Genomic DNA, 24,970 nt, shown 5'->3' on the forward strand with positions numbered 1-24,970 from the left:
CCAAAAGTACCCTCTGGTCTTTCTAGCACCCAAGATATGGGAAACCTGTAATTACTGACTATTAGAGAAAGAAGGGGTTTTGGAGAATTTTGTGCCACAGTTACTCCCCTTGTTAGAAGTCAAATCTATTTAAGTCATAAGCAACATGCATTTTAGAAATTAAAAGAACAAAAACTTCCTTAATAGGACACCTAGGCATTGGACTCAGTTTCTAGTGCTATGACAAGGTGGCTGGCATTTCACTAGACATCCCTGTCTTTGCAGTATGCAGCTAGTTAGGATATACAGTCCCTGAAGGGCTTACCTTATTTTATTGCCTCCATCTTGGTTACAAACTGGTAACAAGTCCATCAGAACCTTGTAGAAGTATCTAAGCGTGAAATCAATGCCCATCACAGCCACAGTGTGCCCGGAAGACAGCTGTGTACTTCAGGTATAAAAGATCAATAAGAATAAGAGGCGTGTCTTATTTAAAGGCAAAGACTATATTCAATCACAGGACATTGAAAGGTTTCAGAAACACATGCCCACTGTTCTCCACACTTTCCACCCTTAGAGAAACAATCAACTAAATGACTAACTTAGTATAACATGGAGATAAAAATTTAAGATTAAAGGTAAGAATTCCTGAATAAGATTAGCCCAAAACACAGGTCAGTTATAGAATATGGCTAGTCATAACTATTGGAAGAAAAGCTATGACCAACCTAGACAGCATATTAAAAAGAAAAGACATTACTTTGCTGACAAAGGTCCATCTAGTCAAACTTATGGTTTTTCCAGTAGTCATGTATGGATGTGAGAGTTGGACTATAAAGAAAGCTGAGTGCTGAAGAATTGATGCTATTGAGCTACGGTGTCCGAGAAGACTTTTGAGAGTCCCTTGGACTGCAAGGAGATCCAACCAGTCAATCCCAAAGGAAATCAGTCTCAAATATACATTGGAAGGACTGATGCTGAAGCTGAAACTCCAATACTTTGGCCACATGATGTGAGGAACTGATTTATTGGAAAAGACACTGATGCTGGGAGATTGAGGGCAGGAGGAGAAGGGGATGACAGGATGAGATGCTTGGATGGCATCAACGACTCATTGGATATGAGTTTGAGCAAGCTCTGGGAGTTGGTGATGGGACAGGGAGGGAAGTCTGGTGTGCTACATTTCATGGGGTTGCAAAGAGTCAGACACGATTGAGTGACTGAACTGAACTATAGATGTTCAGACAATGGTGGGATTATTCTTTGTCAAGAATAAGGGGGTGGGGGAGATAGATATCAGGTGGGAGGTTTAATACGTGGCTCTCAGGGTTTCTTCCAACAAGAAACCTTTTTTCCCTTCAATTTTAAAAAAACTGAGATATAGTTGATTTATAATGTATTAATTTCAACTGTTTAGCAAAGTGATTGTTATACATTTAAAAATATTCTGTTCCATTATGGCTTAATAGTTCTCTGTATTATAGTAGGACATTGTTATTTATTCATTCTATATATAAAAGCTTGCATCTGCTAACCCCAACTTCCCACTCCCTTCCCTCCCCAAATGCCTCCCACTTGGCAACCAACAGTCTTTGAAAGGAACCTTTAGACAAGAAGCTTGAGTGACGTCATTATTTCCTTCATTTTATAGATAATGAAAAAAATCTATACTTAATAACTAAATCTATACTTAATCTATACATCTCATTTAATAGAGATCTCAAAGGTTGACTAGTTTAGGTCATACAAAATTTAGTAAAACCAATGTTTCACTTTCTTCCTGTAACACTATAAAGTTGGTTCTACTCAAAAGCAGCTTGTATTCTAGAACAAGACTTTCTTGATTCATAGGCCAGTACTGTCTCCACTCAAAAGTATTTCGCATAAAAATAGGAGCAGACACAGAAGAAGTTGGGGAGGACAACATATGCTTGCTAGCCTTTTAGCTCTCGAATCCTGGCCTTGTTGGTTTCTATCTATTTGGCTCCTGGAATGCTACTTAACCTTTCTAAAGCTCAGCTTTCATATCTGAAAACAGGGTTAATGATGGTATCTACGTCAAAGGGCAGTTACTGGGATTAAATGGGAGAGTGTGTTTATAGCGCTTAGCAAGCTGCTTAATATACTGAAAATACCTAATAAGGAGAAGTTACTTTAAAGAAAACTAAACATGGCTTTAAGCTCAGGCCTACACAGAGAGTAAACATTTAATTCTTTCAGAGAAATTGCTAAATATATCAGAAGCATAAGCATCTCATTGGAACTGAGGTTCTTCTTAGTTTGTGTTCATGGGTAGCTGAAGGATCTTGGGTTAACTTAACCAATTAACTCCAATATTCCTATACCAGTTAAAAATTTGAAGTTTATTCCACATGCAATGTTTCAAGTGCCCACCATTACCATTATTTACCTGCCTAATTTCTTTCTTTCTTTTTTTTAATTTTAAAATCTTTAATTTTTACATGCATTCCCAAACATGAACCCCCCTCCCACCTCCCTCCCCATAACATCTCTCTGGGTCATCCCCATGCACCAGCCCCAAGCATGCTGTATCCTGCGTCAGACATAGACTGGCGATTCAATTCTTACATGATAGTATACATGATAGAATGCCATTCTCCCAAATCATCCCACCCTCTCCCTCTCCCTCTGAGTCCAACAGTCCGTTATACACATCTGTGTCTTTTTTGCTGTCTTGCATACAGGGTCGTCATTGCCATCTTTCTAAATTCCATATATATGTGTTAGTATACTGTATTGGTGTTTTTCTTTCTGGCTTACTTCACTCTGTATAATCGGCTCCAGTTTCATCCACCTCATCAGAACTGATTCAAATGAATTCTTTTTAACGGCTGAGTAATACTCCATTGTGTATATGTACCACAGCTTTCTTATCCATTCTTCTGCTGATGGACATCTAGGTTGTTTCCATGTCCTGGCTATTATAAACAGTGCTGCGATGAACATAGGGGTACACGTGTCTCTTTCAATTCTGGTTTCCTCAGTGTGTATGCCCAGCAGTGGGATTGCTGGGTCATAAGGCAGTTCTATTTGCAATTTTTTAAGGAATCTCCACACTGTTCTCCATAGTGGCTGTACTAGTTTGCATTCCCACCAACAGTGTAGGAGGGTTCCCTTTTCTCCACACCCTCTCCAGCATTTATTGCTTGCAGATTTTTGGATCGCAGCCATTCTGACTGGTGTGAAGTGGTACCTCATTGTGGTTTTGATTTGCATTTCTCTGATAATGAGTGATGTTGAGCATCTTTTCATGTGTTTGTTAGCCATCCATATGTCTTCTTTGGAGAAATGTCTATTTAGTTCTTTGGCCCATTTTTTGATTGGGTTGTTTATTTTTCTGGAATTGAGCTGCATAAGTTGCTTGTATATTTTTGAGATTAGTTGTTTGTCAGTTGCTTCATTTGCTATTATTTTCTCCCATTCTGAAGGGTGTCTTTTCACCTTGCTTCTATTTTCCTTTGTTGTGCAGAAGCTTTTAATTTTAATTAGATCCCATTTGTTTATTTTTGCTTTTCTTCATTAAGAAAAATACCAAAAGAAAAGTGATGCTGAAGCTCAGAAGAAACTTCCCAAAGTAAAATCCTCTTCTGGAAAATCAAAACTTTAAAGTGAAATTAGCTTTGCCATAGAGACAACTGGTTACTGTCAACATTAATCCCAACATATTAACCCAACCCTCACCACGGACCCCTCACTCCTGTTGAAACAAACAAAACAAAACTGGAAAAAGGGACCAAGACCTGCAATGATATTTCCATCAGGAACTTCCCTGATGGTCCAATGGCTGAGGCTCTGTGCTCCCAATGAAGGGGGCCCGGGTTTGATCCCTGCTCATGGGAACTAGATCCCATATGTCACAGCTAAGAGTTCACATGCTGCAACAAAGACCTAGTGCAGACAAATAAATAAATATTAAAAAAAAAAAGAAGAAATTTCTGAGGTTTTCCTGGTGGCTCAGTGGTAAAGAATCTGCTTGACAGTGCAGGAGATACAGGTTGGATCCCTGGTCTGGGAAGATCGCCATGGAAACCTGTGCTCTGGAGCCCGAGAGCCGGAACTACTGAAGCCTGTGCACCCTAGAGCCCATGGTCTGGAACAAGAGGAGCCACAGCAATGAGAAGCCTGTGCACTGCAATAAATAGTAGTTTCTGCTCACCACAGCTAGAGAAAAAACCCTGCAAAGCAACGAAAACCCATCACAGCTATAAATAAATTTCTATCAGAACATTCCTATCAGAGCTATTTTGGGCATAGGATGGGGGAAGACCATGTTGTGGGATTGTCTTTGAGAAGCTACTGCCTCAGAAAGAGCCCCTATTATTACTAAAGGAACTTAAATTCTACTATGGGAACAGTTCAAAACTCAGTTACCTTACAGGATTTGTACACTGTAGAAAATAATATTTTGCTGAAGTACTAGTCAAAAGGAGTCTAACCCCCCCTGGCTTGTTCAGGAAAGAGAGATGAGTCTGCATAAGAGTTTTCATTATGATGACGATAATGGCTTCCATTTACTGAATCTTCACAATTGATAGGCATTCTGGTAGGCATCTGAATACACCACTGCAGTGATTGCTCACAGAAAGCTTATGAGGCAGTACTTCCAGAAAACCAAAGCTTGGGGAGATTCAGTGTTTGGTTGAGGTCACATTGTGAATAACTAGTGGAAGCCTGAATTCAAACTCAGTGCCTTGAACTTCAAAGAATGTGTGCCGTATGCTAAATCGCTTCAGTCACGACCAACTCCTTGAGACCCTGTGTTCTGTAGCCCACCAGGCTTCTCTGTCCGTGGGGATTCTCCAGGCAAGCATATTGGAGTGGATGGCCACGCCCTCTTCTAGAGGATCTTCCTGACCCAGGGATCGAACTGGCGTCTATTATGTCTCCTGCAGGTGCATTCTTTACCACTAGGGCCACCCGGAAAGGCTGTATATTCCTAACCAATAGGTTTTCTGCCTCCTTAGATCTGCATGGCATTCAAAAGTTTCCAAGCAATTTTAAATCATTGATTTAATTTCCTTTGCAGACATTAGAAAGGAATTATAATTTCTATTTTATTAATGAAAAAATTAGGTTTAGAATGGTTATCAATCACTTTTTACTCATGGCTTAGAAACCAGTATGAAATCTGGTTCTTTCTATAGTACTATAGTACTATAGCTGCCTTAGTAAAAAATACAATTCAGGTTTTTGGGGACAAGTTGATTTTGTTTCTAAAATTCCCTTGTATGACTGTCATCTGCTCCCATATATGATAAACATGCTGAAGTAAAAGCATATATATTGCCCATGGAAGTCTAGCATTCATATTTTCACCTGCATGTGAAAAATGTCCATGGTTACCATAGCAACTCATAAAGAATACCACAGGAAAATGAAACCAAGCCTACATTTCTCAGCACAACATTGCATGCTGTTTGCAGCGCTTTGGTAAGATTTTCACTGCCAAAGACTTGCCTGACCAGTTCCTTAATCATTGACTGTACTTCGTCATCTCTACCACACTATCATCCTCCAAAGAATGAACACCTAGATTCTCAGGCCACTAATAATGCTGACGAAAGAATCATAGCACAGTTGCTATAGCTGTGTAATTGATAAGTGAGTGCTGGAAAACCTGTTCTCAAGAGAGCAGCTCAACGGCTTTTGAAAACCAAGGGAGAATTGGAGTGCTTCACAGACAAGTTGAACATTAGCATAAATTCTCTCTTCTGACCCATTAAAATGCCAGAAACTTAAAAAGCATGAATAGCGTGATAATAAAAGTAACTACTGTTTATTGAGGATTTGACATTGGCAAGCATTTTACATACATTATTTATAATTTTCATTTTTTCAGTTCAACCTGGGCATTGCTACCTCTGTTTTACACACGAGGCTCAGAGAATCATGGAATACAATACTAATAAAAACATTTAATATTTATTGAGCCCTTAACTTATATGCAGAGTACATCATGAGAAACGCTGGGCTGGAAGAACCACAAGCTGGAATCAAGACTGCCGGGAGAAATATCAATAACCTCAGATATGCAGATGACACCACCCTTATGGCAGAAAGTGAAGAGGACCTAAAAAGCCTCTTGATTAAAGTGAAAGAGAAGAGTGAAAAAGTTGGCTTAAAGCTCAACATTCAGAAAATGGAGATCATGGCATCTGGTCCCATCATTTCATGGGAAATAGATGGGGAAACAGTGGAAACAGTGTCAGACTTGATTTTTTTGGGCTCCCAAATCACTGCAGATGGTGATTGCAGCCATGAAATTAAAAGACGCTTACTTCTTGGAAGAAAGTTATGACCAAACTAGATAGCATATTCAAAAGCAGAGACATTACGTTGCCAACAAAGGTCTGTCTAGTCAAGGCTATGGTTTTTCCAGTAGTCATGTATGGATGTGAGAGTTGGATTGTGAAGAAAGGTGAGTGCCAAAGAATTGATGCTTTTAAACTGTGATGTTGGAGAAGACTCTTGAGAGTCCCTTGAACTGCAAGGAGATCTAGCCAGTCCATCCTAAAGGAGATCAGTCCTCGGTGTTCACTGGAAGGACTGATGCTAAAGCTGAAACTCCAATACTTTGGCCACCTCATGCGAAGAGTTGACTCATTGGAAAAGACTCTGATGCTGGGAGGGATTGGGGGCAGGAGGAGAAGGGGACGACAGAGGATGAGATGGCTGGATGGCATCACTGACTCAATGGACGCGAGTCTGAGTGAACTCCGGGAGTTGGTGATGGACAGGGAGGCCTGGCGTGCTGCGATTCATGGGGTCACAAAGAGTCAGACACAACTGAGCGACTGAACTGAGCCCTTACCATGGGCCATGCAGTGTTCTTGGAGACTCATGTATATTACTTAAAATAATCTTTAAATCATCATTGAGGTAGGTCCTAAATTCCCTCTTTACAAATGAGGAAACCAAGGCAAAAAAAGGAACTTGTTAATAGTCATAGACAGTAAATGGCAAATCTGCCTTTTCAGAGTAGAATCCATCTTAGGGGGAGGGCAGGTTCTCAAGTTGGCATGTGAGATCAAAGTCACTGGTACTCATTTGGAAAAAGTCCCTTTGCAGAGCCCACCTATGAACACACCCATTAAAGCAGTGGTTGCCTTGGTTGAAAACCAGAAGCAGTAGTTGACTTGCATTCTAAATTATACAGTGAACAAAATAGGTTTTAAATAATAAAAACATGCTTACCTAAGGAAAATGTTCAAACAATCAAATCCATGGGACTGCATATTGATCAAGGCGTGAGCAGATACTTAACTCCTGGAATACATTCTCACTGAGTGAGTGATAGACAGGCATTTTGGCTCTTGTTAAACTTAAATAGCTAAACTTGTGTAGTCTAAATACACTATCAGTGTTAGTCGTGTCTGATTCTTTGGGACCTCATAGACTGTAGCCAACCAGGCTCCTCTGTCCATGGAATTCTCCAGGCAAGAATACTGGAGTGGGTAGCCATTCCTTTCTCCAGTGGGTTTTTCTGACTCAGGGATCAAACCCAGGTTTCCTGTATTGCAGGCAGATTCTTTTACTGTCTGAGTCATAAACAATAACCAAAAGAGGGAACTGAACCCAAGATATTTTCTAACTTGAAAGTCCATCCTATTTCCATCATGCTTCATTTGGGATGACATGATAAATATTTACAAATAAATGAGAAATTCTTCCACCCACTCAAATTCTGACAAAAACAAGTATATGAGCATAAGAATCTGCACCTCTCTGTGATCCCCCTGCCTCTCCTATAGCAAAACCATACTGTGTAGGAGGAAAAGTTAATGGTTCTTAATAATGAGTGGCAGGCGGGAGCAGCTGGATCAAGGAATATGTCAAGGAATAAGTAAGACACACACAGGTAGGCATCCTCTCCCTGCTCCAAGTATCACCTTTAAGAGCCCGATTCCAGCCCATGTCCTTGTCATCAAAGATCAAGGTGACTGCTGTCCCCTCAAAGGAAACACCTTTGTTTACTTTTTCTCAATTGACTAGAATATATGAGAGAAAAGATAAGTCTTGCTATTCAGACAACAGTAGGTATATGCCTTATAGATGGTCTGTTACTAAAAACATTGAAAAGATTTGTTCTAAGAGAATGTTTGCTTGTTCATATGTGATGAAGCCAAATAGATACCATGCCCTGAAAAGAAATCAATATCTGGCTGGCAACAGGGCCCTGCTTACTGTGGAGACACAGGTCATGCTATTGAAATTCCACACAGCACCGCGTCCTAGTTCTTGTTCCCAATGAACTAGCATTAGAATAATTCTACTGATGTCAATCATTTGATATATAATGAGCACCAGTGAAAAGCATAAAGTTAGCAAGAAAATCTGTCTCCCATAAATTTTAAGGCATCATTACAGATACCAGTCAAGATATAGTCTCTACTGGTTGCTAAGGAAAAAATAGTGATTTGTACAATGAAGGGATTAAAACAATGTGTTTGACTTTCCTCCTTATCCAACACTTCACTGACATTTGTAGCTGAAATACTGAAACCTCAAAACCCTGAAATATAAAGCACCCTAAATGTATTTACAGTGATACTGTCATTTTATAGCATTCTTGGAAAAATCAGTTTTCAAAATGCCATTCATTTCTCAAGAGAGTGCAAAGGCAAAGTAAGAATAGCAACAAAACCATCATAACAACAACAACAAATTTTTATATAATTCTGCCGCTGCTGCTGCTGCTAAGTCGCTTCAGGCGTGTCCGACCCTGTGTGACCCCATAGACAGCAGCCCACCAGGCTCCTGTCCCTGGGATTCTCTAGGCAAGAACACTGGAGTGGGTTGCCATTTCCTTCTCCAATGCATGAAAGTGGAAAGTGAAAGTGAAGTCAATCAGTCGTGTCTGACTCTTTGTGACCCCATGGACTGTAGCCCATCAGGCTCGTCCGTCCATGGGATTTTCCAGGCAAGAGTACTGGAGTGGGTTGCTATATATAATTCTAAAGAAACTCAAACACAAGAAGGAAGAATTTTGTGTTGATACATTTTTGTCTTGATACATTTCTTTCACTAGCGGTACTCTTTGTTTGGGAAAACACTCTCTGATAATAACTGTCTATTTCTTTGATTGGTTTAAGACTGGCATTTCCAGGAACTGCTTTACTGAATCTAACATCTGTTTTTCTTCTTCATAAGCACCCTCATGGCCACTAACAGCGTTAAGTGCTTTTTATTGACTCAGTCACATGACAACCTTGTAAGGTAAGTATTATCCCCATTTTACAGACATCAGGAAGTTTAGGAAAACCAAGATAACACAGAGAAGATATTCAAATCCCAGCTTGCCCGTATCAAATGTCACACCTTTGCTACTACTCCTTGCTATCTACTATTCTACTCAGCTTTTCAAAACATCCTTAATGTTTTCAAGAAATGAGTAAATATTAATTGAACTATTACCAGGCGGGGGAAGGAGAGGGTGGATGAATTTTACTACTGTGTGTAAAATAGACAACTAGCAGGAAGCTACTGTGTGACACAGGGAGCTCAGCTCAGTGCCCTGTGATGGTTCGGAGATGTGAGATGGCAGGGAGGCCCAGGAGGGAGGGGAAAATGTATATATATAGTCAATTCAAGTTGCTGTACAGCAGCAACCAATACAACGCTGGTAAAGGAATTATCCTCCAATTAAAGAGGAAATTAAAAATAAAGAAATATTACCTGGATGAATGAATTGTATGACTGATAGTCACTACATAGCCAGCTCCTCCAACGTCTAAGTAAGGGCCAGTTAAGGAAATCAAACCTGGGTTAGCTACTGCATGGAGATACCTGATGGAGACCAAAGAAAGTCCTTACTTTAGCGCATGAACAACAGCTTTGCACATTTCAAAGAAAAGTGAGCTTGCAACCTAAAAAAATATTGTAACCTGTGCTTATGTTACATGTAAGCTCAAAAGGATTCCCACCCTTTATAGATGACTACAGCACCAACAGCAAGGGGTCAGTAAAAATACGGAATTCTCTTTTGAAAAGATACTGAACTCAGTATATATGTGAGATTTTAATAAACTTTAAAAAATATAGATGTTTTAGAGGCAAAACCAAAGGTTAATAAATCAGGTAGGGACAAAAACAACTGGGCACATAAAAATGTGCCCTGGGTCGGGAAGGGCGGGAGAACAGGTGGTAAAAAAGATGAGCCAACTCACGAGTAACTCAGCTGCTAAGCGGCTCAAGAAGAGAAATCCTGTTTTTATGCCTAGGTTGCCCCTTGCTATACTACCTGACCAGCTTTTGCTTTTGAAAATCAGAGTAAAAATAAATCCTTGAAGTAAGAAAGTATTTTTCAGTTTTTATGTCATTTTTCATAGGTCATATATGAGCTGTAATTTGACACCATGATCATATGCAATGACATTAAGTATATCCATTGTGGACGCACTGCATATAAGGTGGGAATCAAACTACTAGGAACCGAAATGGCCAAGTATAAAGCATTTCAGTCTCAACAGCTCAATAAAGAGATGAAAGCATTGTAGACAGAGGAAGCCCACAAAGCTGCTGTTCACACTATGTTTAAAAAACAATACAAAAACATATTTTCACTGCCATGAAACGTATCTTCTTTAAATATGACTGCCAGAAGTTGCTTTATTGTGTGTACTTATCATGTCTCTCCAGGGTTGGGGAAGAACCTTTGATAATGGAAGCCCCTAAAACTCACCATTGTCTCCTAGTGGGATCAAATGCTTTGTCCATGAGGGAGCCAGGATAAATTCTGAGGACGCCATTGGGTGTTGCTATGTAACGGCGGACAATGTAAGTGTTCAGGCTACTCATTTCCATTTGTGTCATCCATTCATCTGTGACGTGGCTGGTAGCCATTACTTCATTTCTGACAGAGAACTGGGAAACAAAGGAAGACATAGCGGGGATCCTTTAAGACTCACATGAAAAGAGAATGGCCTGCTGGCAGAGCTTCCCAAAGCTCTCTTGCAGAGAAGCCAAGCCCAATTACTTCTTAAAAATCTTTCCACAGCAGATGGATACAGCCAAACTTGGTGAAAACAAAAGCTTCCTGAAATACAGCCAGTGGATATGTGACTTACTCAGTTGTTCATCCTACTTAGGCTTTCTTGCATTTATGAGGAAAGAACCTATAGTGCAGCATTAAATAATTAAACACACACAGGCGCATGTGCATACCCACACACACACACACACACACACACACACACATCCCCTAAATCTCTGCTCCTTAAACTTCATCATATTTATCTCAACAGACAGTAGGGGCACTTTACTTCATCCCCCTGAGAAAAATGGGGCTGGGAAAGTTTCTCTGGTCTCTAACTCCTACCCCGCCTACCTAGAAAGCCTCTACTGCATCTAAAGCCTGAAAGATATTCTGCATCTGGCCCACAGGGCTTCTTAATCCATCAGCAGGGTCCTCGCCGGCCAGCCTCCCCTGGGCCTCACACTCTGTCTTTCTGGCTCTCCAGCTGAGAGGCGCAGATCCAGAGGCCGCCTTCCCACTTCAAAGGTTCACTGCAGCATCCCCTCCCGGGCTTGCGGAGAGGCAGAGCAGAAACGCGGGCCCCAGGACAGCACTCACTTTGAGTCCCGGGTTGGCAATGAGGCGGGTGTTGTCGCTGAGATAGGCTGTGTAGTGCTCCACCATGCGCTTTGTCTCTGGCTGGCTGAGGTGCTCGTAGGGGGAGGAGAAGCTGCCAGCAGACAGCATGACGGTTGGACTTTCTGAAAGAGAAGCAAACAAAGCAGGTCTCAGAACACGGGGCCTGCACCTCAGGCTCAAACTAAAGCCTGGCTACGGCTCTGCCCATCTGTCAGCTGTAGGGGCTTAGAGTCACTCCTAAGGAAGCAAAGAACTCCACACTGGAAGGAGCTGTGAAGGACAAAAGTCAGATTCTCTCCCTGCAGGGAGCTTACAGTCCTGGATTCTAAAGGAGACCAGTCCTGGGTGTTCATTGGAAGAACTGATGCTAAAGCTGAAACTCCAGTACTTTGGCCACCTCATGTGAAGAGTTGAATCATTGGAAAAGACTCTGATGCTGGGAGGGATTGGGGGCAGGAGAAGGGGACGACAGAGGATGAGATGGCTGGATGGCATCACCGACTCGATGGACGTGGGTTTGGGTGAACTCCGGGAGTTGGTGATGGACAGGGAAGCCTGGAGTGCTGCGATTCATAGGGTCGCAAAGAGTCAGACATGACTGAGCGACTGAACTGAACTGAAACCTGAAGAGACACATGGGTTGAGAATGTAACTATTCAACATACTGACTCTCTGCAATCCCATAGACTATACAGTCCATGGAATTCTCCAGGCCAGAATCCTGGAGTGGGTAGCCTTTCCCTTCTCCAGGGGATCTTACCAACCCAGGGATTGAACCCAGGTCTCCCGCATTGCAGGTGAATTCTTTAGCAGGTGAGCCACAAGGTAAGCCCCAGCATACCTTAGATCCACATATAACATCTTACACTTATCGGGACCAAGGAGGTAGCACACGACATAAAGTCAGACTGGGTTGGACCTGGGCTCCACCATTTCCTGGTTGTGTGATGTGTGGCATGCTCAGTCGCTCAGTCCAGTTCTTTGCAATCCCATCGACTATATAGCCTGCCAGGTTCCTCTGTCCATGGAATTTTCCAGGCAAGAATACTGGAGTGGGTTGCCATTTCCTACTCCAAGGGATCTTTCTGATGCAGGGCTTGAACCCATGTCTCTTGCATCTCCTGCAGCGGAAGGTGGATTCTTTACCACTGTACTTCCTGGGAAGCCTGTGTGACTGTTGGACAACTTAGAATACATGTGATGTTTTTATCATCTGCAAAGTGGGGGAAATAGCAGTGCCGATCCTACAGAGTTCGTGAAAATTATGTAAGTTAATATACACAAAGAAAATGATTTAATAAATGTAAAGCATTTAGAACAGTCCTTGCACAAGTCACGTGTCTCTGTAAGTTTTGACTCTTACTGTTCATATTAGTATGATTATCGAGGCATAAGAAAAAATGGAATAAAAGTGGAGTCACTGCAAGACTCAGCTAAAAAAATTATACTCACAGATGGGTACAACTAAACATAGCATAAACAAAATCTATGAGAATGGAGTAGTTAATTGTCGCTCTTACTTAAGAGGAAAAACCCAGTATTGTTATGACAGAAATCCTTGCAATGAATTACATTTTGAAATAAAAACACTACATCTTTGTCTTTGAAATTTTACTCAACTGTATATTTTTAAAAGTATTAGAAAGCACTATCACATGTCTTATCTCATTTAAATCTGTGAGTCCTTTTCTATTCCGTTGTTGGTTCTCACTCACGGTGTCTCATTTCCTTGTGGCCTGGTTTTCTGTCACTGGATGCTGGGCTTACAAACAATTTTGTAGTAAATGTTGAGGCTCAACAGGATGGGGATATCTTCCTCCACAAAGGATTGCTGTGCCAATCCCAAGATGAGGCAGGATGGGGAGGTGGAAACTCTTCCAACAATGAGACAGGATAATGACCCAAGTGCCACACTGGGGGACTACGGTATTCAACTAGTCCATGATGAGCTAACACTCGAGATTCCTTAGACAACTCAGAAGCCAGGAATCTCACGTCAAGGGCGGACGTAGTTCCAGTTCATTCTTACCCTAAATATATAGTCCTCTGTGACCTCTGCTAAAAGCAGGTATGTGTGTGGGGGAAGGTGGAGGGCAGAAGGGGGCAGTTTCACTTGTAAGTCTCCACATTTTGAGGACCTTGGATTTGATTTTTGTCGCTCTCCTTAGCCCAAAGAAGCTAGCTAAAGCAAAATTTCACAGTTGTTTCTTCTGGATTGATTATTATTATTATTGCATTTTGGCTACAGCACGCAGCATTTAAGATCTTAGTTCCTTGACCAGGGATTGAACGGGAGCCCCTTGCATTGGAAGCACAGAGCCTTAATCACTGGACCGCCAGGGAAGTCCCTGTTCTGGGTTGATAAATATGAGTACAGTAAAACCAGTTTTAGATGGCAGCTTTCTTCTCTGGGTTCTTATAAGCTTCTGCGCTTTGGTCCATTACCAATTAGGTTAGTTCTCTGACAATTTTCAAAGAATTTAAAAAAGGTTCCATCCAGGATTTTTGGTTGAACTGAGCAGGATGGGTCAGAACTGCAGTCTTCCCTTTTAACTCTCATATCATCATGTTATAGCTTGGGAGTAATTATTGTATCCACATCAAGGAAAAGAAAGCCAGTGGCTAAAAAAAGGGCAGGTTGCCTAGCAATGAATTCATGTGTATATGCTCCGGGGCCTTCTGGGCAAGGTGTGCCAGAGAGAGACGACTGTCCCGAAACGCAAAGAACTTAGAACCCAGTTGCAGAGATAAGAATAAAGAAAAAAAAAGAAAAACAACAATATTAGAACAACACAATGATATAAAAAACATCTCAGGGATAAGAGTTGGACCAGAAGAAGGGGAGGAGACACAACTTGGGGAGGGGACCTTCCTTGTAGTGATGTGGATAAAAGGAGAGGAAAAAACCGAGATACAGGACCCACAGTCTTATGTCTAGGAGCTAGACACATAGCTCTTACATACATAAGACACATGGTACTTACATACCTGTGTACACAACTACACAGGATGATGTGCTCTTTCAAAATTCCTCTGTCCCTCTTTGTATACCAAGAAAGACAATGCCCCATCCTTCAGACCTCTGGAAGGGAGCTCTGACCTTAATTAATATCTTGCCTCAAAATCCCCATCATCAATGGAATTAGGTAAAAATCACTTATTTGCCATTGTTTCCCTTATTTTCCATTTCTTTCAAAAAATATTTGAATTATCCTGCTTCACTTTCATTACGAACTGATACTAAACTATCCTCAGTGATCTCTCCGCATATTGCCCTGGGGGAGTTCTATGGCCAAAATGAAGTTGGGTGGTACAGTGGAAAGAGTACCCAGCGGAAGTTGGACACTGGCATAAGGTTTGTCCATGTGCCCCAGACCAGCTCACTAGTCCTAAGTAATGTATGGGCATTGATAAAGCTCTACATTTTCTGGGAGTGAAAATGTCCAACTGAGTAGGACCGTCCAACTGAAATACAATGTAATCCCCCATTGTGATATAAAATTTTCTAGTAGCCACATGAAGAAAAGGAAAACCAAACAGGTTAATTTTACTAGTATATTTTATAGACTCTAGTATATCCAAACATTATCACTTTAACATGTAATCAATACAAAAAATTAAGTATGTATTTTATACTTACAATAAATCTCAACTTGGTTTAGCCACATTTTAAGTGCTCAATAGTCACCTGTGGCTACTAGCTACCATATTGGATGGTATAGCTACGAGGGATTATCTGAAGGAAATAAAAAATCTAGGCTTGGGCTTTTTTTTTTTCCATTAAGAAAAACTGCTGCACTTTGCTGAACCAAATTTAAAAAGACTGGCCTTGTAAATCAACTGCTGCTACTGCTAAGTCACTTCAGTCATATCCGACTCTGTGTGACCCCATAGACGGCAGCCCACCAGGCTCCCCCGTCCCTGGGATTCTCCAGGCAAGAACACTGGAGTGGGTTTCCATTTCCTTCTCCAATGCATGAAAGTGAAAAGTGAAAGTGAAGTCGCTCAGTCGTGTCCGACCCTCAGCGACCCCATGGACTGCAGCCTTCCAGGCTTCTCTGTCCATGGGATTTTCCAGGCAGGAGTACTGGAGTGGGGAGCCATTGCCTTCTCAATACTTCAATAAAAAATTTTTTTTAAAGATTAATTAAATAAATAATAAATAAAAAGGTTTTTTTTATTACCTTGTTTTCACCAGCAGTAGTATAGTAGTATTTCCCATAGTGACTAAGGGAATTATGCATATATAAAATCACTGCAGATGGTGACTGCAGCCATGAAATTAAAAGACGTTTACTCCTTGGAAGAAAAGTTATTACCAACCTAGATAGTGTACTCAAAAGCAGAGACATTACTTTGCCGACTAAGGTCCGTCTAGTCAAGGCTGTGGTTTTTCCTGTGGTCATGTATGCATGTGAGAGTTGGACTGTGAAGAAGGCTGAGCGCCAAAGAACTGATGCTTTTGAACTGTGGTGTTGGAGAAGACTCTTGAGAGTTCCTTGGACTGCAAGGAGATCTAACCAGTCCATTCTGAAGGAGATCAGCCCTGGGATTTCTTTGGAGGGAATGGTGATAAAGGTGAAGCTCCAGTACTTTGGCCACCTCATGCAAAGAGTTGACTCATTGGAAAAGACTCTGATGCTGGGAGGGATTGGGGGCGGGAGGAGAGGGGGACAACAGAGGATGAGATGGCTGGATGGCATCACTGACTCGATGGACGTGAGTCTGAGTGAACTCCAGGAGTTGGTGATGGACAGGGAGGCATGGCGTGCTGCAATTCATGGGGTTGCAAAGAATCGGACACGACTGAGCGACTGAACTGAACTGAAGCTTTTCTTTAAGTAGTTCTTAAAAATATGAATTAAAGGACATACTTTTTTGTATGGGGCTTCCCTGGTAGATCAGCTGTTAAAAAATCCACCGGCAATGCAAGAGACCCTGGTTTGATTCCTGGGTTGGAAAGATCCCCTGGAGAAGGGAAAGGCTACCCACTCCAGTATTCTGGCCTGGAGAATTCCATGGACTATACAGTCCATGGAGTCACAAAGAGTCGGACACGACTGAGTGACTTTCACTCAATTAGTCTTTTCTATAGAAACAGAAGGCAACCCCCTTTCCCTCAAACCTAAATTACAACAAGGAAATGTAAATCCAAGCAGACATCTCTGGCCATCTAAGTTGTCCACATTGATGGAGTGTGTCATAGATAAAACTACTTAGGCTGGCCTGCTCTGTTGATCTCATATCCAGGCACAAAACTCTGTAGGATGGAATGTAAAAGAGAAACCTGAACACAAGGGCTCTCATTTTGAAACTGGAGAATGGATGGTGACTTCTAAGTATTTTCAAAGGTGAAAAAGAAAATATCTGTTTGATAATACTGTGAGTATACTGTGACATATAACATATACCACAGATGCCTAGTATGCATCCGGCACATGGCAGCATGCAATGAAAGGGGCATATCAGGCATGGGAGAAGCAGGAACCACATCTGAGCCTCGCTTCTTTCTGTGTTACCATGGGGAAGTTATGATTGGGTGGGCCAAAAAGTTCATTCCACTTTTCCCACAGGATGATATGGAAATACTCAGACGAACTTTTTGGCCAACCCAATATTTTGATAAGCCCAAAAGTCCTCAGTTGTAATAGGCCAACTCAGATGATGGCTCTTAAATACTTGGCACAGAACAAATGCAAATTTCTTTGAATTATTTGCCTATTTCCTAAGCGCTTTCGAAGACAGGGATCTGTGATAGGTACAGATATGCACTCTGTAGATATGTAGGTGTGCCACCCTTGGACTCTTTTTCATTTTTCCACCTCCTATGCTGTACCCCTGCATCGTCATTATCTGTGTGCCTGCCTCTAGTGGGCCATATCTACCACTGTTTGATGGACATTCTTTGGGCTGCTAAAACCTCTTTGTCCTGCATTAGCAGAAGCCTGAAAGTGACTAAGGAATATGAAAGTACAGCTCCCTTTCCTGAGTCAGAGTAAGCTTTTCAGTGTAATTTACACTCCAAAGCCCCCCTCAGGACTAGGGTGAGGCTGGAACGTCACTTAAAAAGAATCAAATTCTGGCTTGCTTTCTCTCCTTTCTTCCTTCTCCTGTTTTCACTTCTTTACTTGTTTCTTCTGAGAGTTCATCTTGAAGAAGTCACCAACCCACAAATCCTCATCTCAGTGACTGATGGAGAACCAGAGACAAGGCAAGGCCTCAAATCGTTTTTACATTTGTCTCCCCACACTGGCACTGCAGGTATTAGTGTGCTCAGTCACGTCTAACTCTTTGAGATCCCATGGACTGTAGTACACCAGGATCCTCTGTCCATGGAATTTTTCCAGGAAAAATACTGGAGTGGGTTGCCATTTCCTCCTCCAGGGGATCTTCCTGACCCAGGGATCAAAACTGCCTCTCCTGCATTGGCAGATGGATTCTTTACCACTGAGCCACCTGGGAAGGCATTCTGCATCTTACTTCAAACTGATGCTCATGGTGAGCTGCTATCAGGAAGACCACAAAGGAAACTGAAAAGCGCAGGGTTTACCTAGAGTGGCCAGCTGTTTGAAGTGGAGGCAAGCACTAGGCTGGCCCAGGAGGTCCAACCGGTGGTACAGCAGCTTGCTGCTGGGGACAGTATTGAGGTTCTTCAGTTGTTTGACAGGTATTTCTGGTTGTATCACCACAATACAGAGAATGAAGGAAGTATCTTGGACCTGGGAAATTGACAAAGAAAATGTTAATACAGAAATGAAGGTTCCTGGAGATAGTAAGTTGGTCAACATTACTTTCTGCTATCTCTGCTTCTAGCCCACACAGAAAAATACGTGATGAGTGAAGGGAAGACAGGAAGATGGGGTAATAGAAAGTGGTTCTGGCAAAAAATTACATTTGCCTGGAAAAACCCATGGACAGAGGAGCCTGGTAGGCTGCAGTCCGTGGGGTTGTGAAGAGATGGACACGACTGAGCAACTTCACTTTCACTTTTCACTTTCATGCATCAGAGAAGGAAATGGCAACCCACAATTAAGGAGAAATTTTTGTTAACTAGGCAGGTTAGAGTTAAGTATAATACGTGGTTTCTGAGGATAGCTGCACAATCTTTTTTTTCTTTCTGATTGAGGGAACTTAATGCATGTAACAGAAAATCATGGAGTTGATGAAGGGATTAGAAAATAGTCTCTCTAAAACAGTAACCCTAGTCCTCTTTTGCTTATTTAAGCTAATGGATACAAGCTGGAACATGGCATAAGAATACAACACTTATTTCTGTTTGGGTTGGAAATGCGTTGTAAAATATACAGTTGGTTTTGCAATGAGTATTCTGAGAATTGAGTATTTTAAATGCCAATTATGAATCCATGTAACACAGCCTGTACAGAATCCGGTTTACTCATTCTATTCCCAATGAACACTTCTCATGAAAAGTGTGAACCCTATTGCTTCCTAGCAAAGCTGGCTTGACTTGTCCTTTCAGACCAGGAAAGGCAAGTGTGTTGTAATTTGGCCTAATTTAAGCTCCTATGTAGAGACAGGAGTTCTTTCAGATTCATTCTGCTCCTAGAAATGGATGCTCGAATAAAATTTGGTGGGAAAAATGTCTACATGAATCAAAGGCCAAGTCAAGCTATGTAGGTCTGGCTCCTTGACTCAAAAATACAAGAAAGTCAAACTTCTCTAAGTTCATTATATTAAGAGCTGAACAGAATATATTTTAAAGGTGGTTTGTAAATAAATGAAAAGAGTGATAACCAGCAAAGTCAGAACTAAAAGATGGCCAGAATCAAAGCAACTCAAAAGATAAGTTAACAATTAAGGAGAAATTTTTTTAACTAGGCAGGTTAGAGTTAAGTATAATACATGGTTTCTGAGGATAGCTGCAGAATCTTTTTAAACACAGGGGAATTTGCATCTTCCTGGAATTGCTTTCAAGTACTGCTGCCAAGGATATTCAATTACATTAGCAAATTTAATCCTCTTCCTCAACCCAGCAAGTTAGAAACAGTGTTCTGAAGCGGGTTCACTATTTGCCCTCTTCCTGTCTCAGCATCTTTTGAGTTTGCTTCCTATGCTGCAGGAAGTTCTATGCTGCTGCTGCTGCTGCTGCTAAGTCGCTTCAGTCGTGTCCGACTCTGTGCGACCCCATAGACGGCAGCCCACTAGGCTCCTCCAACCCTGGGATTCTCCAGGCAAGAACACTGGAGTGGGTTGCCATTTCCTTCTCCAGTGCATGAAAGTGGAAAGCGAAAAGTGAAATCGCTCAGTCGTGTCCAACTCTTCACGACCCCACGGACTGCAGCCCACCAGGCTCCTCTGTCCATGGGTTTTTCCAGGCAAGAGTACTGGAGTGGGTTGCCATTGCCTTCTCCGAAGGAAGTTCTATAGGAGAATTCTTATTCTCTTATAGGAATTCTATAAGAGAAAAAAAAGTCAATTCTGTAAGATAAAAATTCTTTCTCTTCAAGGGTCAATTATATAAGAGAGAGAGAAAAAAGAACTACCCTGAGCATCTAAAAGCAACACTTCACAATCTCTAGCTGGAAAGGAAAACAGATTTCAAAATAGGTCTCCTTGCTATTGTGTTCTTAGCTGAAAAACTAGTTGCTTGCATTAAGGAATTATGTATAACATATCTAGAAGAGGCCTCCATGAGTGGGGAGGGGTTTTTTTCACTGATTATCCATGGGATTCATATTTGGAAGTGAACCATGCCTGTACAACACTGGAATGTTGCAATCCCTTCTGATATTGGTCAGCATTTCCTTCTGCCACAGCATGCAGCCTCATCAATGCTCACAGACAGACTTGTGTTGCATAGTGACAAAGTAGTAATCTCTTAATGCTGCTAACGTAACCTCTCGTTACATTTAAATTAACTCGGTGAAATAATCCATCAATATCTGCTATATTTATGGATGCTAAGAAGTTTAACCAATTATTATCAACATCAACTAAATATATTTAAATTATATTTAGTAGAAGAATCCATTTCATTCCGGAGGACAAGAGTACTTACTCCCCTCCTTCTGCTGATGTAACTAGAGAGAGCTTAAAAATTCTTGTTCTTCTTCCTGGGTAATCAGACAAGCCTTTTAACTTCAATCTTATTACTTATTACCACTTTAAATGTTCACTTAACAGTGATGTTCTTGACAACTGATGTTGGAGAAGACTCTTCAGAATCCCTTGGACAGTAAGGAGATCAAACCAGTCAATTCTAAAGGAAATCAACACTGAATATTCGCTGGAAGGACTGATGCTGAAGCTGAAGCTCTGATACTTTGGCTACCTGATGTGGAGAACTGACTCACTGGAAAAGATCCTGATGCTGGGAAAGATTGAAGACAGGAGGAGAAGGGGATGACAGAGGATGAGATGGTTGGATGGCATCACTGACTCGATGGACATGAGTTTGAGCAAGCTCTGGGAGTTGGTGATGGACTGGGAAGCCTGGCGTGCTGCAGTCCATGGGGTCATAAAGAGTTGGACACAACTGAGCGACTGAACTGAACTGACAATTTCAGAACTCTGAGAAAGTTAACACTTCTACCTGAAGTGATTACATGATTATATTCGTTTGGCTAAGTAGAGTGGCCAAAATGTGTCAATACCATGGAAGAAAGACAGTCTTTATAAAGATTATACTTCCCCAAATGTTACTACTAGGTTTACTTACTATACAAACAAGGTCTTAAAATGCCTCTATTTCCTTCTCTTTTAATGCCTACAAATATTAATAGAGATTTTTTTTTTTAACCAGGATGTACCTGAGTTGCTTTCAATTAGGATATAGTGTAAGATAAGCAATCTCTAATTTTAAATATAAAAGTATTTTTCAATTCAGAATTCTGGTGTCTGGCTCACTCTTTCTGATGTGAAAAATTAAGCAATTAGTCCTTATTTAAAAATTGTATGTTTATAAAGGGCAGATGGTAAATCATTCTAAAAAGAAAAAAATTCCTGAAAATGAGCTGTCTCAGAGAGTTTTGAAACAGACATTGACTTTCTTCAGATCTGTATTATCAGCAAAATATCAGTAGAATTAGGCTGATAAACATAAGCTTCTCAAATGGTCTTATTATTTTGTTTAGTTTCATTTCCATTTTAGAAATTGCTGTTGCCTTATGATTCTATAAAAAGCAAATAAGAAGATCATAAGAGAGTCATGTCTAGAGGCGTGTTGGCTTCTCCTGATTCCTATCATTCCTATGCAGACACTGCACGGAGGTGTTGAACTGTGAATCCACTGCTAAGCTGGAAGCTCTGTGAGGGCAGGAAGTATCATTCTTCTTTGTCCTTCTTTGACTGTTCACAGTCAATCTTCAATAGCAGTACTTAAAAGGATGAATAAACAGATCCATTTAGGGTCAACAACACATATGAAAAACATCAGAGGGCTTCCCTGGTGGCTCAGAGGTCAAAGCGTCTGCCTGAAATGTGGGAGACCTGGGTTCGATCCCTGGATTGGGAAGATCCCCTGGAGAAGGAAATGGCAACCCACTCCAGCATTCTTGCCTGGAGAACCCCATGGATGGAGGAGCCTGGTGGGCTACAGTCCACGGGGTCACAGAGTCGGACATGACTGAGCAACTTAAAAAAAAAATAAATAAATAAAATAAAAACATCAGAAATGGCCCTCTAAGAGAATCTCGAGTATGACTGTATTTTAAGTTTAGTGATTATTACTGAATGATAGAAAAAAGGATCAAAGTCTACTCTTCTTTTGGTCAATTAGAGTATTTAGGGCCTCATAATAGCACTGTTATGCTATGCTTGGGAGAGGGAGTAAAGGACAAAAACATCAAGTAAGATGGGTGGTGTGTGTCAGATTCTATCTCTCCATGATTCTTTGAGGCTCAGTGTTCTTTTTTTAAAAATATTTATTTCAAATAGGATATAGTGTAAGATAAGCAATCTCCAATTTTAAATATAAAAGTATTTTTCAATTCAAAATTCTGGTGTCTGGCTCACTCTTTCTGATGTGAAAAACTAACCCTGCAGCATGCAGGATCTTCCCTGTGGCGAGTGGGCTTCTCTCCAGTTAAGGCATATGGGGCTTAGCAGCCTCTAGGCATATGGGAACTTAGTTTCCCAAACATGAATCGAACCCGTGTTCCCTGCATTGCAAGGTGGATTCCTAACCACTATACCACAAGGGAAGTCCCCTGAAGCTGAAGAGTCTGAAAGAGGCTAGTGAAAGAAACCTGCAGTGGGTAGCACAGGCGTGGCTAGCAATCTGCTTGTGGACATGGGGGCAGTATACATTCTAATCTAAATCTTTCTCTTCCTTGGCATCAGTGGAGGACATTCACGTTTTTGTATCTCCTATTCAATGCCCAGCTTCCACAATCTAAGCTGAAAATGATAAAAAACAAACTGTTGCTGTTGTTCAGTTGCTCAGTTGTGTTTGACTCTTTGCGACCCCATGGACTGTAGCACACCAGGGTTCCCTGTCCTTCACTATCTCCTAGAGTTTGTTCAAACTCATGTCCATTGAGTCAGTGATGCTATCTAGCCATCTCATCCTCTGCTGCTGTCTTCTCTTTTTGCCTTCAATCTTTCCCAGCATCAGGGTCTTTTCCAATGAGTTGACTCTTTGCATCAGGTGTCCAAAGTACTGGAGCTTCAGCATCAGTCCTTCTAATGAGTATTCAGAGTTGATTTCCTTTAGGATGGACTGGCTTGATCTCCTTGCTCCAACTGGATACAATCTAACTGTGTATTCATGTGACTCAGAAGAAATTTGGTCAATCTGTATAATGTAGTACAGAGACATTAAATGTGTTTTCACACATAGAGATACATGCCTGTGTGTGAATAGTAGTTTCCTGAAATTGATGAAAGCGGTTACTTCTGGGAAATGCGAGGTCAAACTCAGGAAGGGAAAGGGCAGAGTTCACCATCTATTTTTTTAAAATATGGTTTGATTTATTCATCATGAGTAATTAATGGTTTTGTAAACAAAAAAGGAAAAAAATATAACATTTCTACAGAATCTCTTCTTTTTCCAATCACTTTAAAACAGATTAGTAACATTACCAGACTGAAGTTCCCTAGAATTTCTGCATGAGGAGGAATGTTGCATTCTGTACCTCCTTGAAGCAAAGGAGGCTTCCTCGCACTCACCATCTTCCAGGCATAGCTAACATTGTAGGCCTCCTTTCCAGTTTCCCTTAGCTTGTTTATGTGCCAGGACAGAGATGAGTTCACAGGGACTGCGATAATCTGGCTGCCCAGAGGGAGGCTGCATTGGCAAACAGAATGAAATACTTCAGGCAAAAGATAAAATGAAGCACTTAATTAAAGGCAGGGAAGATGCTGTGAGTCATTGACCACCTCCTGATTTTGAAAAGCAATGAAGCTCATCACTTTTGAAAGAGATAATATGAGATTTTCAATTTTGTAAAAGCATTATGTCAGCTCCGTACTGAAAACATTCCTTCCTCTCTACCCCTGCCCCCTGATTCTAATTCTTTCCAGAGACTAACTTGTCTCAAATCAGTCAGTCATTAATTTACAACCAATGAGCACAAAGACCCGTTTCTCTGTAGGTTACCATCTGCCAAAATAATGTATCATGGTTGGAAAAAATCCAATCTGTTCCTTATTTCAAGAGAAAATCTTGTATATGATTGTGCTGTCAACTTGGAATGGACAGTGCTTTGCCAAGCTATTTTTTGGCACGCTCTAGAGCTGGTCCTCAACTTAACCTCTTATTTTGCCAACAATTTCCAACTTGGTATAACTGGAGTATCTTTAAAAATGAGATGAGATATATCTGATTTTGCAACTAAAGGCAATGTGAACATAAGAATTTGATTTATTAGACATTCACCCCAAATAATAGTTCTAAGAGATCTTACCTACTTTACAAAGTAAACAAAATTTTGGCTACTATCCTTATATCAAAAACCATACTCTTGATAACATTAAAATAATTTACATACTTGCTTTATTTATTATAAACACTCATATTTGACCTCAATAGATCCTATTCTCAGAGGAAAAAACAAGATATGACCCTCACCTTTTCCTTACCTTAGGATATTTTGCCGAACCAGCTCAAATTTGGGGATATTTTCATAATGAATGATGTCAGTGTGAAGGGGGGGTTCTGAGAGTAAATATGGCCTGGTAAGAGATGGATGCATAAGGGTATACCCTGAAATAAGAAAAAAAATAACACACACACTATGGGAAACATGTTGTAGGAAGAACCGATTCTAATAAAAGTGCTCATCATAGATTTGAAATGTGGGATATTCTGAAAGGGCTGTTCAACACTCAGGTTCTCAGTCTGTAACTCAGGAGTCTAAAAAAACCTGAACTTGTTTTATGTTTTCTTGCATAAAACTTTGGAAGTGTAGCAAGATG

General features: G+C 41.0%; 1 protein-coding gene across 1 annotated transcript in view; it reads right to left on the reverse strand.

The window, feature by feature from the left end:
* Positions 1 to 24,970, reverse strand: part of CACHD1 (cache domain containing 1) — a 236,083-nt gene that overhangs the window by 19,263 nt on the left and 191,850 nt on the right. The window contains exons 11-17 of the mRNA XM_068964526.1: positions 24,635 to 24,758; positions 23,723 to 23,840; positions 18,144 to 18,312; positions 11,573 to 11,715; positions 10,682 to 10,863; positions 9,676 to 9,786; positions 305 to 427 (exon numbers count right to left, since the gene is read on the reverse strand). Of these exons, the coding sequence (XP_068820627.1) occupies positions 305 to 427; positions 9,676 to 9,786; positions 10,682 to 10,863; positions 11,573 to 11,715; positions 18,144 to 18,312; positions 23,723 to 23,840; positions 24,635 to 24,758 (970 nt within the window). The remainder of the gene's footprint in view (positions 1 to 304; positions 428 to 9,675; positions 9,787 to 10,681; positions 10,864 to 11,572; positions 11,716 to 18,143; positions 18,313 to 23,722; positions 23,841 to 24,634; positions 24,759 to 24,970) is intronic.

This window comes from Capricornis sumatraensis, chromosome 2 (assembly GCF_032405125.1).
Source record: "Capricornis sumatraensis isolate serow.1 chromosome 2, serow.2, whole genome shotgun sequence".
Lineage (NCBI taxonomy): Eukaryota > Metazoa > Chordata > Mammalia > Artiodactyla > Bovidae > Capricornis > Capricornis sumatraensis.